The sequence below is a fragment of the Saccopteryx bilineata genome, chromosome 1 (genome assembly GCF_036850765.1).
Source record: "Saccopteryx bilineata isolate mSacBil1 chromosome 1, mSacBil1_pri_phased_curated, whole genome shotgun sequence".
NCBI lineage: Eukaryota > Metazoa > Chordata > Mammalia > Chiroptera > Emballonuridae > Saccopteryx > Saccopteryx bilineata.
In genome coordinates, this window is record NC_089490.1 from 264,700,740 (window position 1) to 264,720,244 (window position 19,505).

General features: G+C 35.1%; 1 protein-coding gene across 2 annotated transcripts in view; it reads right to left on the minus strand.

Moving 5' to 3' along the window:
* Window positions 1–19,505, minus strand: part of CWC27 (CWC27 spliceosome associated cyclophilin) — a 215,258-nt gene that overhangs the window by 169,062 nt on the left and 26,691 nt on the right. For both annotated transcript variants that reach the window (XM_066253591.1, XM_066253592.1), the window contains exons 4-8: window positions 18,004–18,147; window positions 16,228–16,326; window positions 15,279–15,379; window positions 13,291–13,360; window positions 602–681 (exon numbers count right to left, since the gene is read on the minus strand). In XM_066253591.1, the coding sequence (XP_066109688.1) occupies window positions 602–681; window positions 13,291–13,360; window positions 15,279–15,379; window positions 16,228–16,326; window positions 18,004–18,147 (494 nt within the window). The remainder of the gene's footprint in view (window positions 1–601; window positions 682–13,290; window positions 13,361–15,278; window positions 15,380–16,227; window positions 16,327–18,003; window positions 18,148–19,505) is intronic.

Sequence of the window (19,505 nt, forward strand, 5' to 3'; positions counted from 1 at the left end):
ATAGAATTTTTGAAAGTGAACTAAATTTTGAATAGTATTTCAGTCCCCCTTTGAGACACTGGCCCAACATATCATGTGTAGTTTATATAACAACAAGATATTTCCCTTCTCAAAGAGAAGCAACAAAGGAAGACAATTTTCTATTAACTCCTGAAATATGTAAGAAATAATACTCAATGACTGGCTTAAAATGTGGCAACCTTTTCACAAAATCCTTCAACTCTGATTTGTTTACCCATCACACCAACTGAGACAAAAATGCTTCAAGTAAAAAGTTAGCAAAGAAACTTTGAATTAAACATAAAACTATTAAAGCAAACAGTTTCCTCATCTTAAAATTATCCCAAGATTTAAAAGTTTAACAATTAATACTAAATGTAATTAGTTCAACTGAAGCAGATACCAAGAAGAGTGAAAATGGCCACAGTGCTTCTCTCTACCACGCCCGAAGCTCTACTATCTCTATTATTAAAATGCTTTAGCTTTTTGGGTGGGTTGAAAACATTTGACATATGAGAAATGACTGTTTACTCACAAAGGAAGTTATAAATTATCTGAACCAGAAAATAAGAATTTACAATCACACTAGCACCATACTAACCTTTCAACAACTGGAACAGAACTGAGATGTGGATCATCCTTAAGCAAATCATGACTGCTTTTGCTTTTCCCTTTCATGCTCTAGGAAAGAATGGATGACATAGTCATGAGCTATAATATCTGACTTATTTGTAAAAGTTAGTTTATAACCTTCAAAATTTGCTAGGTCTTACTTTGAGGCAAATGTAGACCTTCTGAAATAATTTCCATTATTAAAACAATAGTATTTAACCTGACCAGGCAGTGGCAAAGTAGATAGAGCATCGGACTGGATGCAGAGGACCCAGATATGAAACCCCAAGGTCACTGGCTTGAGCTCAGGGTTACTGACCTGAGTGTGGGATCACAGACATGACCCATGGTCACTGGCTTGAAGCCCAAGGTCGCTGGCTTAAGCAAGGAGTCATTTGCTCTGCTTTAGGACCCCCAGTCAAGGCACATATGAGAAAGCAATCAATGAACAACTAAGGAGACTAAGGAGCCGCAACGAAGAATTGACGCTTCTCATCTCCCTTCCTACCTGTCTGTCCCTATCTGTCCCTCTGTCTCTCTCTCTGTCACACACCAAAAAAAGTATTTAAAATGTCTGTATTCACATAAAATTCTCCACATTTAAAAGATCTAATTAAGTAAAACATGCTTATAGTCTAAAACCTTTCCAAGTTAATCTAAAGATACTATTTATCTGTAGCTTTAAAACAGGGTCGGGAACCTTTTTGGCTGAGAGAGCCATGAATGCCACATATTTTAAAATGAATTCCGTAGAGCCATACGACCCATTACGTTAGGCATTATCCAATAAAAATTTGGTGTTGTCCTGAAGGACAGCTGTGATTGGCTCCAGCCACCCGCAACCATGAACATGAACAGTAGGAAATGAATGGATTGTAATACATGAGAATGTTTTATATTTTTAACATTATGACTTTTTTTATTAAAGATCTGCCTGCGAGCCAGATACAGCCATCAAAAGAGCCACATCTGGCTCGTGAGCCATAGGTTCCCAATCCCTGGTTTAAAAGGTCATAATCTGAATTATGCAATTATCTATATTTCTAAATCTATAACTTTACACAAACCAAGGAGTAAGGAAAAGGTAAAACATCAACTACTTATTTGACATGTTTGTCTAACATGAAAATTGAAAATTAACTGTTCAAAACACAGAAGGTAGTGTAGTAGAAAGAACATAGGACAAGATGGTAGTTGGACCAAATGAGTATCAAAACCTAATACTCGGTTATTCTATGAGTTTTAATCCAAAACTTGTACCATGCAGAGAAACAGAATGACCTCATCAGACCTCAGAACCCTTGCCTCCAAAATGGAAATAATAATAGCGGCCTTGCCTAGTTCACAAAGAAAATTAAATGAGATGTATACAAAAGTATACAAGTAAACATAAAATGACTTCAAATGGAATAAAACTTGAACATATTTTATTCATGCTTTCCTTCTCTAAATTTCTTCCTTCTGCATTTCCAACCATAAATGTTTATTTTCATCTACTCTAAGAATATTCCCTTATTAATTCTCCCCATATGGCTGTCTCATGGAGTCACAATCACTAACATCATAGCCAGCAGTGGTCTTAGACTCTCTAGTCCAGTATCTTACTTAACAGATCAGAAAGCAGAATGATACTAATAAATAGCAGGAGGAAAATTCTGGCCTCTAGGTTCCTGGCCCATTAATGAGCTATACTATTTCATTTATTTGTAAAAGTTTACAATTGTTAGTTTAACAATTTAAAAAAAAAGGATTCTTGTTTATTTTCTAAAACTTAAAACAGCATGTAGAAAAGAGATAAAACTTGTACTAATTTAGAATAAGACTTAACAATAGAAGGAACCTGTGAATTAATCTGAATGATTCATTACCATTTCAAATTTTAATTACTTCTTAAGTTAGCATAGAAAAATATAATCAAAAGCAATTTCTTCTTTATTTATTTTTCAATTACAGTTTACATTCACTTTTATTTTGTATTAGTTTTAGGCATACAGTATAATAGTTAGACAATTGTACTTTACAAAGTGCACCCCCCTAATATTTCATATACCCACCTGGCACCATACATAGTTATCACACTGTTACTGACTACATTCCCTGTGTGAACTTGACATCCCGTGACTATTCTGTAACCACCAATCTGTACTCCTCAATCCGTTCGCCTCTGTTACGCAGCTCCCAACCATCAGTCTGATCAGTCTGACTGCTCCATCTTTTACTCTGCTTCCATTTATTTCGTTTATCAAAAGCAATTTTCTAGATATTCTTCCTCACTAGAGTAGACTTTGTGAAAGTAGACTTTCCCGTGAGTAGAAAAAAACAAATTGTGGAAGAAGTGGAGAAATTCAGATATAGTAACAAAGAGGGTAAAAATGAATTCAGATATTTCCCTTTAATGCTTATGTTTTTCTGAATAACCTATTTTAAGGTTCTTATTTATACCATCAGGTAACAATAATGTTGGAGAAAAATCACCTAATATATTTAAAAATAGTTTTAAAAATTATTACATAAAAGCAGCTGGCTAAAAGTTTTAGCTACTGAACAAAGTACTGAGTATATTTGGTGAATTTAGTATAAGGAGCTCCACAGTGAATTCAAAACTGTTAAGTAAATCTAAAAGTAAACATCAAACAGGATATGGGAAAAATTATATTATTATATTGCACTTCATGAAAAGAATGAAGGGGCAGTAAAACAGTGGGAACTAAATAGAGTATAGGAAGGGAAGAAGGGAGGAAGTAGGAAGGTAGGAAGGCAGGAAGGAAGGGAGGGAGGAAAGAAGAGAGGCAAAAAAGAAGGAAGGAAAGGATAGGTAGAAGGGAGGGAGGGAGGGAGGAAGGAAAGAAGGGTCAGAAGGGTAAGGGAGAGAGGGAGCAAGGGAAGGAAGAGTACAGTGGTATAAAGAAGCCACAAAGTATTTTTTAGATGTAACACTTATATCAGTACATTTTGAGTAAAGGCTATTAACCATCAAAATGTTAGTGTTCATCTAATCCAGTGGTTCTCAAAGTGTGCACCAGGGTGCACTGGTGCGCCCTAGAAGATTTCCCAGTGCGCCCTATGGTATTCCAGAGAAATAAAATCCAACAGGGTTTTTGGAGTTTAGATTTTTGGGGGACAGAAGTATGGGGAATTGTCTGTAAGCTGACAGTCTGCCCAACCCCCCACCTCACTTGCCTGATTAGGTTGCAAAAGGCTTTTAAGCTGTGGTGCTGGATTGTTTACACTACCCCCCATGTTCCCTGGAAAGACTGGAGGCAAGTTTTTTCTATCCTTTGTTTGGTGTAAAATCAAGATAATATGTATGGTGGGGGTTTTCTGCACTCAACACAATTAAGAGTAAAAAGAGAGGAATTCTTCAATGTATTGATGAGGAAATGAGAGTTTGCCTTTCAGATATATGCCCAAATATTGAAGAAATCACTAGGACACATCAGGCTCATGTTTCTCATAAACACAAGAATGAAAAAACTTAACACATTTGTGCTGGGACCTGCCAAATTTATTAAATCTTACTAAGAATGATCTATATATAAAAAAAGATAATTTTTTTGTCTTTTTTTAATCTTCTAACCCCTCTTTTTTATGAATTCTAAAAAGCATAACAAAAAACATAACATAAAAATGTTTTTTAATGTCAGAATAAATTTAATTTTGTCATATTTACTTTGTTTAATTACCATAAAAGCATGCTTGGACTTTATATTTTTTCTTTAATATTTGACTTAATTATTATAACATATTTCTCAGAAATTTGTATATAGTGTTCCTACAATTATTTATAGGATTTTAAATACACCCCAACTTTAAAACGTTTGAGAACCACTGGTCTAACAAATTAAAAACACTAAGAGCAAAGATTGATGTTTCCCAACAAAAATCAACTCAGTCTCAAGACTACAACATAGAAGCCCTGCCTGAGTGTCCAGCCTGCAGATTTTGGAATCAAGGCTATAACATCAACTCTTTCTGAGTCTCCAACTTACTGGCCTGCTCTGCAAGTTTCAGACTTGCCAGTCCCCACAAGCACATGGGCTAATATTTAAGGATATCAATCTATCAAGCCCTCTAGATGATAGATAGATGGATAGATGAATGGATGAATGGATAGATAGATAAGATAGACAGACAGACAGACAGATAGGTCTATGAGCTCCTGAAAGAAGATTATAACGTCAAACTTATGAAAACCACTCTCCTTTAAATGGCTTTCATTATTGAACAATTCTCCCTCTATTTGGAGAAAAACATTCTACATGTAATTTTTAAACATCCAACCAATCCTAGTTCTCACTTCTAGAACTAAAAATGAACTATAGTTTCTGTTATTAGATATACTACATAAAGTTTAGTTCAGAAACAAGTAAATTTTGGGGCAGAATAATGATCCCTAAATTGTTCATATCCAATCCCCAAACACCTGTGAAGGTGTTACCTTACATGGCAAGAGGAACTTTGCATATAAATTAAGGATTTTGAGATGGAGAGATTATCCTGAATTATCAAGGAAAGTCCAGTGTAATCACGTGAGTTCTTATAAGTGAAAGAGGAAGACAGGTTTCAAGCAGGAAAAGACTTGACTACACATTGCTGAATTTGAATGGAGGAAGGGGCCACAATACAAGGAATACAAGTAGCCTCTAGAAGTTGGAAAAGGTAAGGTAACAGATTCTCCCTTGATCCTCCAGAAGGTATACAGCCCTGCCAACACCCCAATTTTTAGACAGACTAGTAAAATCTATTTTGGACTTCCAACCTCCATAACTATAAAGTACTAAATTTGTTTCGCTTTAGGCCACTAAATTTACAGTAATTTGCTCTAGCAGAATATGAAATGAATATAAACATATTAACATCTTTTTTAAATTAGTTAAATACAAACTATAAAGATAAGTAAAGTTTAATACAATTTAATGGGGCAAATATTTTATAAAACATTTTATCATGGCCTGACCAGTGATTGCAAGTGCATCCAGGGGTCGTCAAACTTTTTATAAAAACCGCCCATTTTTGCAGTGCTGGTCGACCTGGTCCCTACCGCCCACTAGTGGGCGTTCCAGCTTTCATGATGGGCCAATCGCAGCGCTGTTTGGTTGCACCGTAGGGACCAGGTTGACCAGCACTGCAAAAATGGGCGGTTTTTATAAAAAGTTTGACAACCCCTGCCTGGGACATTGAGGTCCCAGATTTGAAACCCTGAAGTTGCTGACTTGAGCCCAAAGATCACTGCCTTGAAGCCCAAAGTCATTGGCTTGAACCCAAGGTCCTGGCTTGAGCAAAGGGTCACAGGCTTAGCTGGAGTCCCCCCTGGTCAAGGTACAGATGAGAAGCAATCAGTAAAACAACTCCGAGTTGATGCTTCTCTTTCTCCTGCCTCTTCATCTCCACCCCACCTCGCTTAAAAAATAAATCACACTTCTAACCACCTCTCTGCAAATGGCCTACCAGCACTCTCCATGCCAGGCCCAATCCTACCTCCCAAATGTTTGGGAAACATTAATTTCATAGGATAAATAAGAACAGGACAAAACATTCTTACTTTAGTCTCAAAAGTGGTATATCTGTCTACCAATATAACTTTTTCTATGTGAGAAAAGAGCATTTTATAACTGGATTTGAAGTAAAAAATGTTAACACATCTTGAGCTGAGAGAAATACTATGTGTATCACTATTGTGAATGTGGCACAATTTAATCACTATTTTAAAACTCAGCTATTGAGCTTCTTTTATAATGGACATACCACTTAGTCTGCCTCATGAAAACGACCTGTCTGATTATAGGCTTCTACTTCAAAATATTTTACAACATTTGTATTTGAGTTATGCACAAAGATTTACGAGTAAACTTTAAACCAATACAGATATTTGAATGAAGCTATTATTTAAGAAAGCGATATGAAGGGAGGGATCGTGCAGACAGAAACCTCTCAAATATGTGAAGCCTAGGATCACATTTTCACTTAGTTTTTACTTCTCCAGTTCCGCAAGCATTCCCCACGTGAGATGGTTTCTGGCATCATCCCATCCTCATGACCCTCAGAGCCTCTGGATGCATCTAGTTTGCCCATATCCTTCTTAAATGTGTTCAGAACTGAAAAAACACTGCAAATTTGAGCCCCAAAATGCAAAGAATGTTAACTTCCTTATTCCGGAGATCTTACTCTTACTAATTCAACTAGGGTTTACAAGCTATTGAGTCTTATACCTATTCAGCTGATTTCATTAAACTAAGGTATAGAATTTACAGGTACTCCTATTACCTTTCAATTTACGGGTTCAAATGATCAGGCCCAGATTGACAACAAAGCACTCTTTGGGCAGAAGAATTCAATCGGCTATAAATCCATCTGCCTGTACTATCTCCCAGATCACATTTCCTCATGTTGTCCACAGATATCATGAGAGGCTCTGACAATGTGCTTTCCTGAACTCAAGATATGTTCTTACAGCATCCCCTATCATGCAATCCTATCAAAAAGGAAACGAAGTTAGTCTGGAAAGTCACTTAGCCAGAGTCTTAGTTTCCTCATCTATAAAGAAAGGAAGTTGGACTAGATCCCTTTGAGCTATAAAATTCTATTATTCTAAAAGATTTTTATCAGGGAGTAGAAGGATACTGAAATAAATAATGAATGAAAGCTAACCCATGTGGGAGAGGCACCATGTCATGAATAAATGAGTGGGTGAAGCGGTGTCTGTAATCCCACACTGATAATCCATAAACCAGAGGGGACTCTATCTTATTTCTCCTTTCACGTAAAGTAAAGCCTCAATTCAGACTTGACCAGTTATTAACTTGTGATGTTAGACTGGTTCTGGAATAAAGCTTAACACTGTGGAGTCACTGAACAAAGAAACTTGATAAGCAAATGAATAACAAAACAATTATTTTCAAGTCCTCTAGAAATATATAATTTCATGCTACTAAAACTGCAAATTGCTTTTAGTCATTGTAAAAGACACTCCTTGTGTGTTTCTAGTTATTACATACATATAAAACCAGTAAGGCTAAACTTAAATATATATATATATTCTGTCAGTATACTTTTCTAACATTCAAGCTAGCCTTCCCTTTTCTTACCAAGGTTTCATTTTACCCATAAGGTAAAATGTATTTGAATGGGGCTCATAGTGATAGTGTGACGAACAGTACAAAAGCAAAATAAAGTACACTTCCATTTCAATTCTCTCTTGAATTTCTATCATGCCCTTTAGAGAGATTTTATTTCCTCCATGCCAGTAAATTTCAATTATTTTGTTGTTCTATTTCCTTAAGCTAAATTTATCCATGACTCCTTATATAAACAGACAAAAGAGCTAAATTCTATAGGCCAAAGATTCTGCACAGTGTGCCAGACCCACTCACTTGTGGAGAAGGGGTTGCTGATGGGTCATGTGTACTGATGCACACTCACGCACTTCAAGGCTGCTCAAGCTACTACCTAGACCCTATGTGAGTGCCCGGGAAGGGCACTAGGCCAGTTCCACTGAGCTTCTGGCTTCCTAACCCAGAAAGCTGAACTTGCTGGGGAAGTTTCTTTGCAGCCCTCCAGACTGCTCAAGCATGAGAGTGGCAGCTTCTGTCTCATAATAGTTATGATCATATTTGAGATTGTTTAGTATTCTTTAGCTCTCTTAGAATAAAACACAAATCATAACATAGAGTACATTGTTTACTTTAAGACATTTAATTTTCAAAACATTTTCAAGATTGTCCAATATACCAATGTAACAATATCCATAGCCTAATTTCACTATTCTAAATGATATATATTATTTCCATGTTACAAAAAGGAAAGGTGAGGCCCAGAGAGACTAAGTCATCCAAGGTCACCAAGTATCAGTGGAAAGTGAAGTGCCAACATAAGTTTGTATGGTCCCTCATTTATGCTATTTCTATTCCAATACACTCTCACTCAAAGATGACACAAAGTTCATCATCAAGGAGCTCCCAGCCTGGAAGTCCACATGATAAGGCACAAAGGAAAGGTACCATGCTTCAAGAGAACATGTGAGAACACAGTCATATGTTTCTTATGGAATACAGCAAAAAGAATGTTTTTAAAGAGAAAATATAAGGATCACAAGGCAAAAAGATTAGATCAGACAAAAAAGAATATGAAAAAGTGAAAGACAATCAGAAAAGATGGTACTTACTTTAGGTGTTGAAATATGACTATGACATCCAGAGTGGGATAAGACACACTTCAGGCAGGGAAAAGAACACAAACAAAGACACACACACAGAAAAGGGAAATACAAGGCATTTTTGTAAAATAGCAAGCAGCTCAGATCTGCTAACGCAGTATTTCCTACATTTCCCTGAAAAGAATTAGGGAATTCAACAAGTACAGCTTCCAGGCTCCCTCGCTTGGTGATTCTGATTCAGTAGGTCTGAGATGGGGCCTAGGAATTCAATGTTTTAAAAAGTACTATAAGTGATTTTTAATCAGCAGGGAAGTTTAAGAACTTTTAGGATAAAAAATGGAGTCTTTTAAAAGGGAAGTCATGAAAGCAGAGGCTTGAAATAAAAAGCCAAAGAATCTGGCCTGATTTCTAGTCAGCAGAGAGCGATTAACACCTTAATGAGGCCTCAGGAAGACCATTCTAACAGCAACGAGTACAAGGAAAAGAGAAGGGAGATGGGAGACCAGTCTGTGGGCTGCGGCAGTAGATCAGGCTAGGGATAATGAAGGCCTGAACAAGGGGAGCAGCAAAATACATTACAAGGAAAATAAAGATTTGAGCTACATCATGAATGAAAATTAGTAGAACAGTACAATTAGTTGGTCGTGCGAAGAAAAATGAGAGAAATCTCAGAACTGAATCTAAAATATTTTAGAGAATACTGATACTAGGGAATAGAAAGAAAAATCACAGGATATGGAGAAGTTTGAGATGAAAATGCAATGAACTAAGCCTTGGCCAGGGCTTGGGTAAATAGTGGGATATTCAAATAGAGAGATGTCCAGTAGGCAGCTAAAGAAAAAAGTAAGCCAGCCAAGAGATACATATTAAAGAGTCAAAAACAAAACTATGATATTGTTATCACATAGGCCACCCTACTAAAGAGTCAGATGAGAGAAACATCATGACATAATTCTAGGGTTATACATTTGCTAATGAACTGTAGGATGCAATTTTCTTGGCAAAGAGGAAAGTATTACTTAGCTTTTCTATTGTTTGAAGCATTTTTCATGTTTAAGAACAAACGGAAAGAGCAAGCTGGCAACATCTACAAGGGCATCGCTTCACATATCTACCTTGCAGCACGCACAAATTGCTTTCGGAGTATCAGATTTACTATGTCAGTATAAGTTAAATTTTTTTTTAACTTGTGTAATAGTAAATAGCAGAAAGGAGATAAGCTTTAAACATTTAACACATGCTGTTGCTACAAACAGAAAAATATTAAGCTTCCTAATAAGGTCAATCTCAAAGTTTCTGTGAACATTTTAGATCAAATATTTAATTCAACAAAAAGACTGACAGAAAAACTCCTTCCTTCTAATCCTTATCTCCAAGGCTGTTCAATCTAGAATCCAGGACCGGATGGGAGTCAGGGGAGGAAACGGGCCAATTTCACTGGGTTGTCTTTCACCCCTGAACTCTGTGCTACAGTGAAATTTCTCACCAGCCTTTTAGATGGCTTGTCTTTCAACTAGGCAGCTTTTGCAGCATTCAAAATTATATTACAGCCTGACCAGGCAGTGGCACAGTGAACAGAGCATCGAATTGGGATGCAGAGGACCCAGGTTCGAAACCCCGAGGTCACTGGCTTGAGTGCAGACTCATCTGGTTTGAGCATAGCTCACCAGCTTGAACCCAAGGTCACTGACTTGAGCAAGGGGTCACTCGCTCTGCTGTAGCCCCCCGGTCAAGGTACATATGAAAAAGCAATCAATGAACTAAGGTGCTGCAACAAAGAGCTGATGATTCTCATCTCTCTCCCTTCCTGTCTGTCCCTCTCTTTGTCTCTGTCTCTGTCTCTCTCTCCCTCTCTCTCTCTCACACACACACACACACACACACATACTATATATATATATTAGGGGTCGGGAACCTATGGCTCGCAAGCCAGATGTGGCTCTTTTGATGGCTGAATCTGGCTCGCAGACAAATCTTTAATAAAAAAAATAATAACATTAAAAATATAAAACATTCCTTTTCTTTTTTTTTTTTTGTATTTTTCTGAAGCTGGAAACGGGGAGAGACAGTCAGACAGACTCCCGCATGCGCCCGCCCGGGATCCACCTGGCACGCCCACCAGGGGGCGACGCTCTGCCCACCAGGGGGCATTGCTCTGTCGCAACCAGAGCCACTCCAGTGCCTGGGGCAGAGGCCAAGGAGCCATCCCCAGCGCCCGGGCCATCTTTGCTCCAGTGGAGCCTCCCTGCGGGAGGGGAAGAGAGAGACAGAGAGGAAGGAGAGGGGGAGGGGTGAAGCAGATGGGCGCTTCTCCTGTGTGCCCTGGCCGGAAATTGAACCCGGGACTTCTGCACGCCAGGCCGACGCTCTACCACTGAGCCAACCAGCCAGGGCCCTAAAACATTCTTATGTACTACAATCCATTCATTTCCTACTGCTCATGTTCATGGTTGCAGGTGGCTGGAGCCAATCACAGCTGTCCTCTGGAACAACACCAAATTTTTATTGGATAATGCATAACGTACACCAGTTGTTGTATGGCTCTCACGGAATTACATTTTAAAATATGTGGTGTTCATGGCTCTCTCAGCCAAAAAGGTTCCCGACCCCTGCCATATATATATATATATATATATCTCAGAGATTTAAATAGCTTTAGAAACCTAACTTCAAATGTTTTATTTCACCATCTCCTCATTATATGGTCTTGAACATGCAACATTACCTCTCTGAGTATTGGTTTATTTGCTTACAAAGTTTACATATATCACGGTTGTTATAAAGATTACATAAAATAAATATTTGGTACAGGTAGCAGATAAGAAAATAAATGAATTCAATAAAGTATAATAAGTACTTCTGAAGGCCAGAGACAGATTATCACTGAAAGAAATTAAGATCAGCCTGGGTAGGAGTTGAGTGGAACAGGAAGGTAGAAATAGGACTTGATGAGCTAAATCTTAAAGGACAATCAAAACTAGCCAAATAAAGGAGAAAGATGCTCCAAGCAAAAGGAAAAACAGGTAGAAGGACTGTGGAGAAGTCATAATTAAGGAAACTTGATATCTTTAGAAAACATCAGTGAAAGGGGATCACGACAATTCCCATACAGACATTAGTGGTTTTGCCCATCTACAAATATACCCATAGGATCATGACATACAGTAAAATCTTTCATCTTAATGGGATACAAATTTTAATTATGAATAATGCAAGACTGTTGTATTAATATCAAATGAAGATGACATTCTTGGGGCGACAGAGATATTGGTGATATTGATAAGGAATAGGGAAAGGAAGTTTTCGTGTAAAGATGAATTTAATTTTGACACCTGAAATAGAGATGCTTTCTAAAGCAACTCAGAATGAAGAAGGAGGACCCAGAAGCACTCTTCAACCCTGTCTCCTTGTTCAGAATATCAGTATATAGATGACAATTGCATCATGGTTTCAAGTAGATCACCCAAAAATACTAAAGTCAGCGAGGAAAAAAATTATGACCAAAATATTTCTTACACATGCCCATCTTAATTCAGTTTTAATGCAAGGGGTATAAGTAGAGTGCTTACTATATGCTCAACGTTAGCCTCTCAAAACCATGCTCAATGGTGAGGGAAGCAAAACACCCTCTTCAAGAAGTCTTTGCTTCTTTATCTGGGCTTTTCAGTCAATGCCACTGTTAGTGTCAATAAGAAACAGGTGACCATGTTAAGCAAGCAAGGCAGTGCTAAGTTATAGAGTTTTAATTACTACAATAAAGGCTTTAAACCTGGTCCTTTAGATCTTAGTGTTCTACTTTTCAAAAAAAAAAAATGTCAGAATCTTTGGGAGTAAAAAACCCTTTAGATAATTTTCTTGGAGTGTAGTTATCAGAATCAGTGCACTAAACAATGGCAGGGCACCATAGGTGTTTCAGCAGTGAGTACTGTGCTGAAAGTGATACTGAGGAAAACTACACTGGAAGGCCTACGGGAAGCACTGGTGGGGTAAAAGGCCAGAAGGCAAAGGCATGGATTTTGTAATGAGATAGATGTAGGCTCAAATCCCAGCTCTAGCTAACTCACTGGTTCTGTGACTTTGAGCAAATTATAACCTATCTGTACTTTAATTTAGTCATGAGTAAAATGGGGTAATAATACCTATCTTAAAGGGCTGTGATGAGAATTAATAAAGTGAATATATATAAATATTAAAATAAATATAAGATCTATCACTGTTAATAATAATTATAATCATTATCACCTAGAAAACCTATTAAACAAATAGCACTTAAAATCTGAATCATAAAGTTCTTTAACTTTAGTTCTGACTAAAGAAATTCCAGGTTTAAAAAAGAACACTATAATTTTTACAGGGAAAATTTTCTCAGAACTTGTAAATACTAATGACCCTAACTCATTTTACAAATTAGTTCAATTGACGCCTTCTGTGTCACATATGTGCTGTGAGCTGTACAACAGGAGATGAAAAAATGAGTAAGATATAAACCCTGATTTCTTCTATAATTCAGAACAAAGGGCAAATACCTGACTAACTCGATTCACTTCCTCCTCTTCCTCCTCAGCTTCTTCTCCAAATGAGAGTAAACTAAAATTTCTAAAAAAAATAATAATAAGGAAAAAAGAACAAAGAAAAATTAGGAAGAAAAACTTATAAATATCCTATTTTCAAAAAGATAAAGCAGAACTTACAAGGAGAAACACATTCTGACTGTTTAACAATAGATATTACTTACTTTTCAGTACAAATATACTATGGATCTATATTTTCCCAGCACAATGTTAAGGTTTTGGCCTCAGACCACAGAAGTTTCATCTGCTGGACTAACTTTGTGACCAAAAACCCATTCTGAGCACTCCCATTAAATAAACTAAGTCAAGCATGACAGAAATAATTAAGTTTTTTATATTCATCAAAACTGGCTAGCATAATTGAAGATTCTGAAAAATGAATAAATATATAGACCCAAGAGGAATACAAATGGGAAGAAATTAATTTAGTGTCTGCCAAAATATGGTTAAATATTTTTAAATTAATAAGTCAAACAAAATTGTCAAATAAAAAATATAAGCAATAAACTTAACTAAAAAAATAGCCCATGGAGAGAAGAAAACTGTTTTCTTTGAACCTTCAAACCAAAGATATCCGAAATGACAAATATTAAGTTATTAAAACTCTTTCTGAAATATTGGAACAATAAAAGATTTGGCAACAAAACAGTAACTTCTATTTCAAAACCCAGATGCAGTCAATGACTACCCTGTTTCCCTAAAAATAAGATATCTCCCGAAAATAAGTGCAATTTTTTTTCAAGCTTAGAAATATAAGGCCTCTTCTGAAAATAAGACCTAGCGCATCTTTCAGAGTAAAAATTAATATAAGACACTGTCTTATTTTCAGGAAAACAGGGTAATATATTACTATGAATTAAAACAAAAATAAAACACCTAACTTTTGCATTTGTTGTCAAGCTATGTTGTAGAGAAAAAATATTGTACCCGAACATAGTAAGAGCAAACTTTCACCCAAAGATAACTTATAAAACAATCAAAAAGTAAAAGGAAATAAAATATATAGCTATATAATGAATTTATTTTGCCATAAGACATCATCTGCTTATTAAAATGTCTACCTCATATCTGAGAGTTTATAAAAGCAACTTAACCTCATATTGTAGGGTATCAAAGAAAGAAATAAGGCATTGAACACCCACACTACTGGGCATTTTCAAATCCCCTTTCTCATTGAATATTTATAACAACCAGCTATTGTATTAATTATGATCTCTATTTTATAAGATGGGGAAATTAAAGGCCAAAGAGACTAATAAACTTCGCTTCTTATTAACTGGGTTAGGCAGGATTACACTTAGAACTGTCTGAATCTAATACTTTAAGTACAATAAAATCCCTGCTATGGATGCCATAATGCAATAAAAGAATCAATTAAAATCTAACTCTCTGATATGTATTTTAATAAAACAAACAATGTAAAGACCACTGTTCAAAAAATAGTGGAACTTATTAAAAAAAGAAATTTCTGTTTTTCTTAAAACTATCCTAAAGAAATAATCCAGATTACAAAACATCTTTATGTTTAAAAATATTTATAATAAGATTATTTTAATAGCACCAAAAAAGGAGTGAAAAGTTATGTAAACATGCAGAATTATCCTCCATACTTTACTTTTCAAGTTCCTTATATTGAGCATATATTAACTGAAAAACAAGTAAAAAACAAAAAAAGATTCTCCATTCATATAAATAATTACTGTAGTAATTCCATTTATATTAACACAGATTTTATGTGGACATCCGAGACAATACTTCTTCAGCTTAAGTTATATACTGCATCTGAATACAAGAAACATCCATGTAGAAGAAAAACACACACTCATAATTCAATCTCCCTGGTCCAAACTGGATTCCCCCTCACTACTAAACAATTTTTACAAAGGGAAATTAAGTGGACTAAATGAATCCATGTAGCTTTGCGAACTGAAGAAAAACCTTACTTTGTGCCTTTGGGTTTCAATTTTACTTTTTCCTCTGGTTTCTCTTTTTTTGTCTTTTTTATTTCTCTTGGAATGATGTCATCAAAAGGATTAAACAAAACCTATGAAAAGAAATGTGAAAACATTATTTCATTTTTTAAATTTCATAAAAAAAATTTTTTTTTTAAGATTTTATTTTATTCATTATAGGGGGGGAGAGAGAGAGAGAGAGAGAGAGAAGGGGGGAGGAGCAGGATGCATCAACTCCCATATGTGCCTTGACCAGGCAAGCCCAGGGTTTTGAACCAGCAACCTCAGCGTTTCCAGGTTGACGCTTTATCCACTGCGCCACCACAGGTCAGGCAAATTTCATAAAAAATTAAAATCAATATTTAATTGTATTACCGTTAGTGTCTGTATTTTTCCTTATATAACCATTATAAGTATAGTGAAACATGTACTACATAAAGTTCTTCCAATTCCATGGCCTTATTGGATTCTCCCCAAAATCCTACATGCTATTAAGTAAAAGATATTATATCCTTATTAACAAAACAAAAAAATATTCAAAACAAGTTTATATATATTAAGAGACACAAAATTAGGTATTTTGACTTCAAATCAAATGCTCTTAAAGAACACCTTCCATGGCTTCCTCAGTGAAGGATTACTCTTAAGTTATGCAGGAAGTCACTTTATTGGGTTAAATAAACCTAACTCTTCTAACTTTTCATTCTGAGTTAAGCTTTTCATTCATTGGATTACTGGCTAAAATTTCATTTTAGGATTCAAAACCTTGAATTAAAAAAATTTTTTTTTAGTCAGAAATTGGGTCTAAATTACAGGGATAAAATCAGAGTTGTGACTTAATTTAATACAAAGCCTTTCACTGATAGTTTAAAAATACTAATAATCAATTTCTCTTAAATAACAATTTAAGTGCTTTATCTTATACTAGTCATGCTCATACCTCACAACTTTTTATTTTGTGTGGATTAAGTGGTCTTTCTTCATGATCAGTGTCTACTTCTGCTAGTCGCAGCATGTTATATATTGTGTCCCCTGTAACCTATCAAATAAAAATGAAATTTCAATTGCAAATTATTATATTCATTCTTAGAATAAGGGAGAACTTTAAAAAATATTTTTTAAATAATTAAGAGAGAATTTCATATTGTTATATAAGAGCATATGTATTAAATAATGCAAATAAAGCAACTTCATCTTAAAAGGAAAATGTATAAAGTTTAACTCCTCAATAATATTTTTGGGAAATTTCCAATATGTACTTAATATTATCTTTTATTAAAAATTAAAATATAATGCCAAATAACCTCTTCTTGAATGACTTTTCATTCCCACATCATAAGCAAATATAGAGTTTAGAATAGTAGAAGCAAATAGAACAAACAAATAATAATGTGGTAAGTGCTTTGCAGATATTGTCTCACTTATACCTCGTATCTTAAAAGTAGGTACTATCATTATCTTCCTTCTCCAGATAAGAAAATTGAGGTTCAAAGAAGTTATAGAGCTGACAGTGATGACCTTTCAGAATTCCAATCATTATGCTATACTTTATCTCTAACATGTAAGTTATATGAGTAGTATTCAACCCTTTTACATTTGGGGACCGGTGAAAATAGGAGAATTATTTCATGAAGCACTAAGGCAGAAATCACCCTGAGCATAAGAGAATTCGATTAGGATAATTGGGTGTATAATCACCACACATCAACATCAGGGTTGTTAACTCTTTCATGAACTGGTCTGCGGACCAGCAATTGAAACGCACTAAGTTATATGACATAAACTGTAAATAATGGTGCAGAATGGCAACCTAATCTCATTTTATTATACACTTTATTTTTTTAAATAATTGAAAGTAAAATCTATGAACATCAGACACCCTGTGGCAGAAGGGCTCAATTGTGCCAATACATATATTTGTTAATCTGCAGTGTTAAGTATTAAGCAATAATATTGTATTGCGTGTTTTTAGTGTGACTCCTTTCATTTAGTGTGACTCCTTTCATTCAACATTTCTCAAAAGTTTTAAAATAATACCAGTTTAGTTTTATAGTTGTGCTCAGTTTGTTTTTTCTTTTTCATCATAACAACATCCCAGTTTTGCCTAGGACATGGAAAATCATTCTAACCAAACCAGCAGAGGGAGCTGATATACTTATATGTCTAACAGGACTAAGACAAAACATATAAGGAGGTAGTGTTTATGGGAAGGATGAATAAAAAAAGAAAACCTTCAGAAACTTTTCTAAAAGAAAAACTTAAAAATTCTATGGAAATGACATTCTTTGATATGATGTTGATTGTGTGCAGAATTACATAGGTACTATTGAAAGTAATATTTCAGGTAATCAGTTTTAATGTTAATATAACTTTCACTTTAAACTTAAGGGAATTCAATCATTAACAAAATAAACTTTAAACTACTAAATTGTATTACCTAGAGATGTCTGTAAAAACATAAACATAGTATCAGCTGAGTGACATAGTAGCTAACATGGTTAGTATGATTTTTAGAAAAATAAAATTTTAAGTGATAGCTAATGCCATACTGGAAACACACACAAAAAAAATCAGGTGGTCCCACATACTTCACTATAACAGAAATACATTCCATCATTTTTTGAAAATAAATAAATACCCTACAGAATACTTTATGAAGGCAGCTCTTAGATGAGTTGGTCATATATGTATCATAGAAGCCTAATATAACACAAACCTTTCCAAAGATGGTGTGCTTATTGTTAAGTTCATCTGCTCGACCTAGCGTAAAGAAAAACTGGCTGCCATTATCATGAGGACCAGCGTTTGCCATGGCAACCAGTCCTCTCCGATTAAAACGCAACCGCGAGTGGAATTCATCCTGAAGCATAAAAAAGAAAAGATTTAGTGAATGACCTCAGTTATAAGGCCCTTAATATTCAGCTAACAAGAAAGGTTCCGTACAGCTTCTAATCAAAAATGTTGAAGTTTTCTTTAACTGTTTTACAAATACAATCAAATCCATTATTTTTCAATGTTATTAAACTTGACGTCCATAGCCTGTATCTTCTAAATATACTCAGCTACAAATTTAGCCTATTTCGTGGAAAGCTACCTAGTTGCACAGTGAAAGGGCACTTAAAGGGGAATGGATTTCTATGAGTCATTTTTCCTATCCCTCAAAATCATCTGAGCCTTTAGAACCTTCTATTTTTTTTCTCCAAGAAAACTACCGTTGAATCATTGCAGTTTTCAATTATTGTCCCTCCATACCCCATTCTAAAAGTCAAAAAATAATTGTTTTTTTCTTGTTTGTTTTTTCTTAAATTCAAGAAATCTACTATGACTATGTTGTGAATTACTGTGTTTTTAGAGTTCTAACTGAATCTTCTCTGAACTAACAGTGGTCCCATTGGCCAGACTTTAAAAGGGTAGTAGCAAGCCATCCTAAGGTGGTTTTCTTGCTATGGTCAGGCTACAAAACATATACATTTGTCTCTCTCTTAACAGAATTTCTATCCAGGCCTGATACTACACTAATTTATAATATAGCCATGTTAGGTAATCAATACTTTTTGGAAAGGAGTTTATTTTTCCTTAAAAAATAATTTTCAAGAGATCTGAACTCAAAGAATTATAACTCTGTACATTGATTTAAGATGACCTAAATAAAAAATGTACCAAGATAACTCATTACCTGAATATGATGAGCAAAAATCTCATTTTAGAATTAAGTGGCCAAAAACAGTTATTCTGTTACACCCAGTAATAAGTAAAGGAAAGAGTTCTACTAGATGGAGGCTCTAAAATCATGAGACATCTCAATTTGGTAAAATATGAACATCTGAGGCACTTTTATAACCATTCCACATTTTCTAAAGACATTATCATCTGAAAGTAAAAGCAAAGAGTTCAAGTATATAATTTTCTCAAGAATCAGACAGACACTCTTTACCATTAGTATAAACACAAAGTCTTCAAAAAGTCCATATTTTAAGAGCTGTTAAGGTTTACTCATTCAAAGAACATAATATTGGTACCATCAGATTAATAAATAATCCAACTTTTAGCTTTTACTTGAACCCACTGTTAATGTCTTAAGCATGACATTTAACTCTTTTTTCTTTTTAGATCTATGTTGGCAATGAACAAATTATTGACCTATTCTTTATTAATATTCACACCTTTTCCTAACATTTTTATGTAGCTTCCTTATTCTTTTCCCCTTGTGATGTCCTG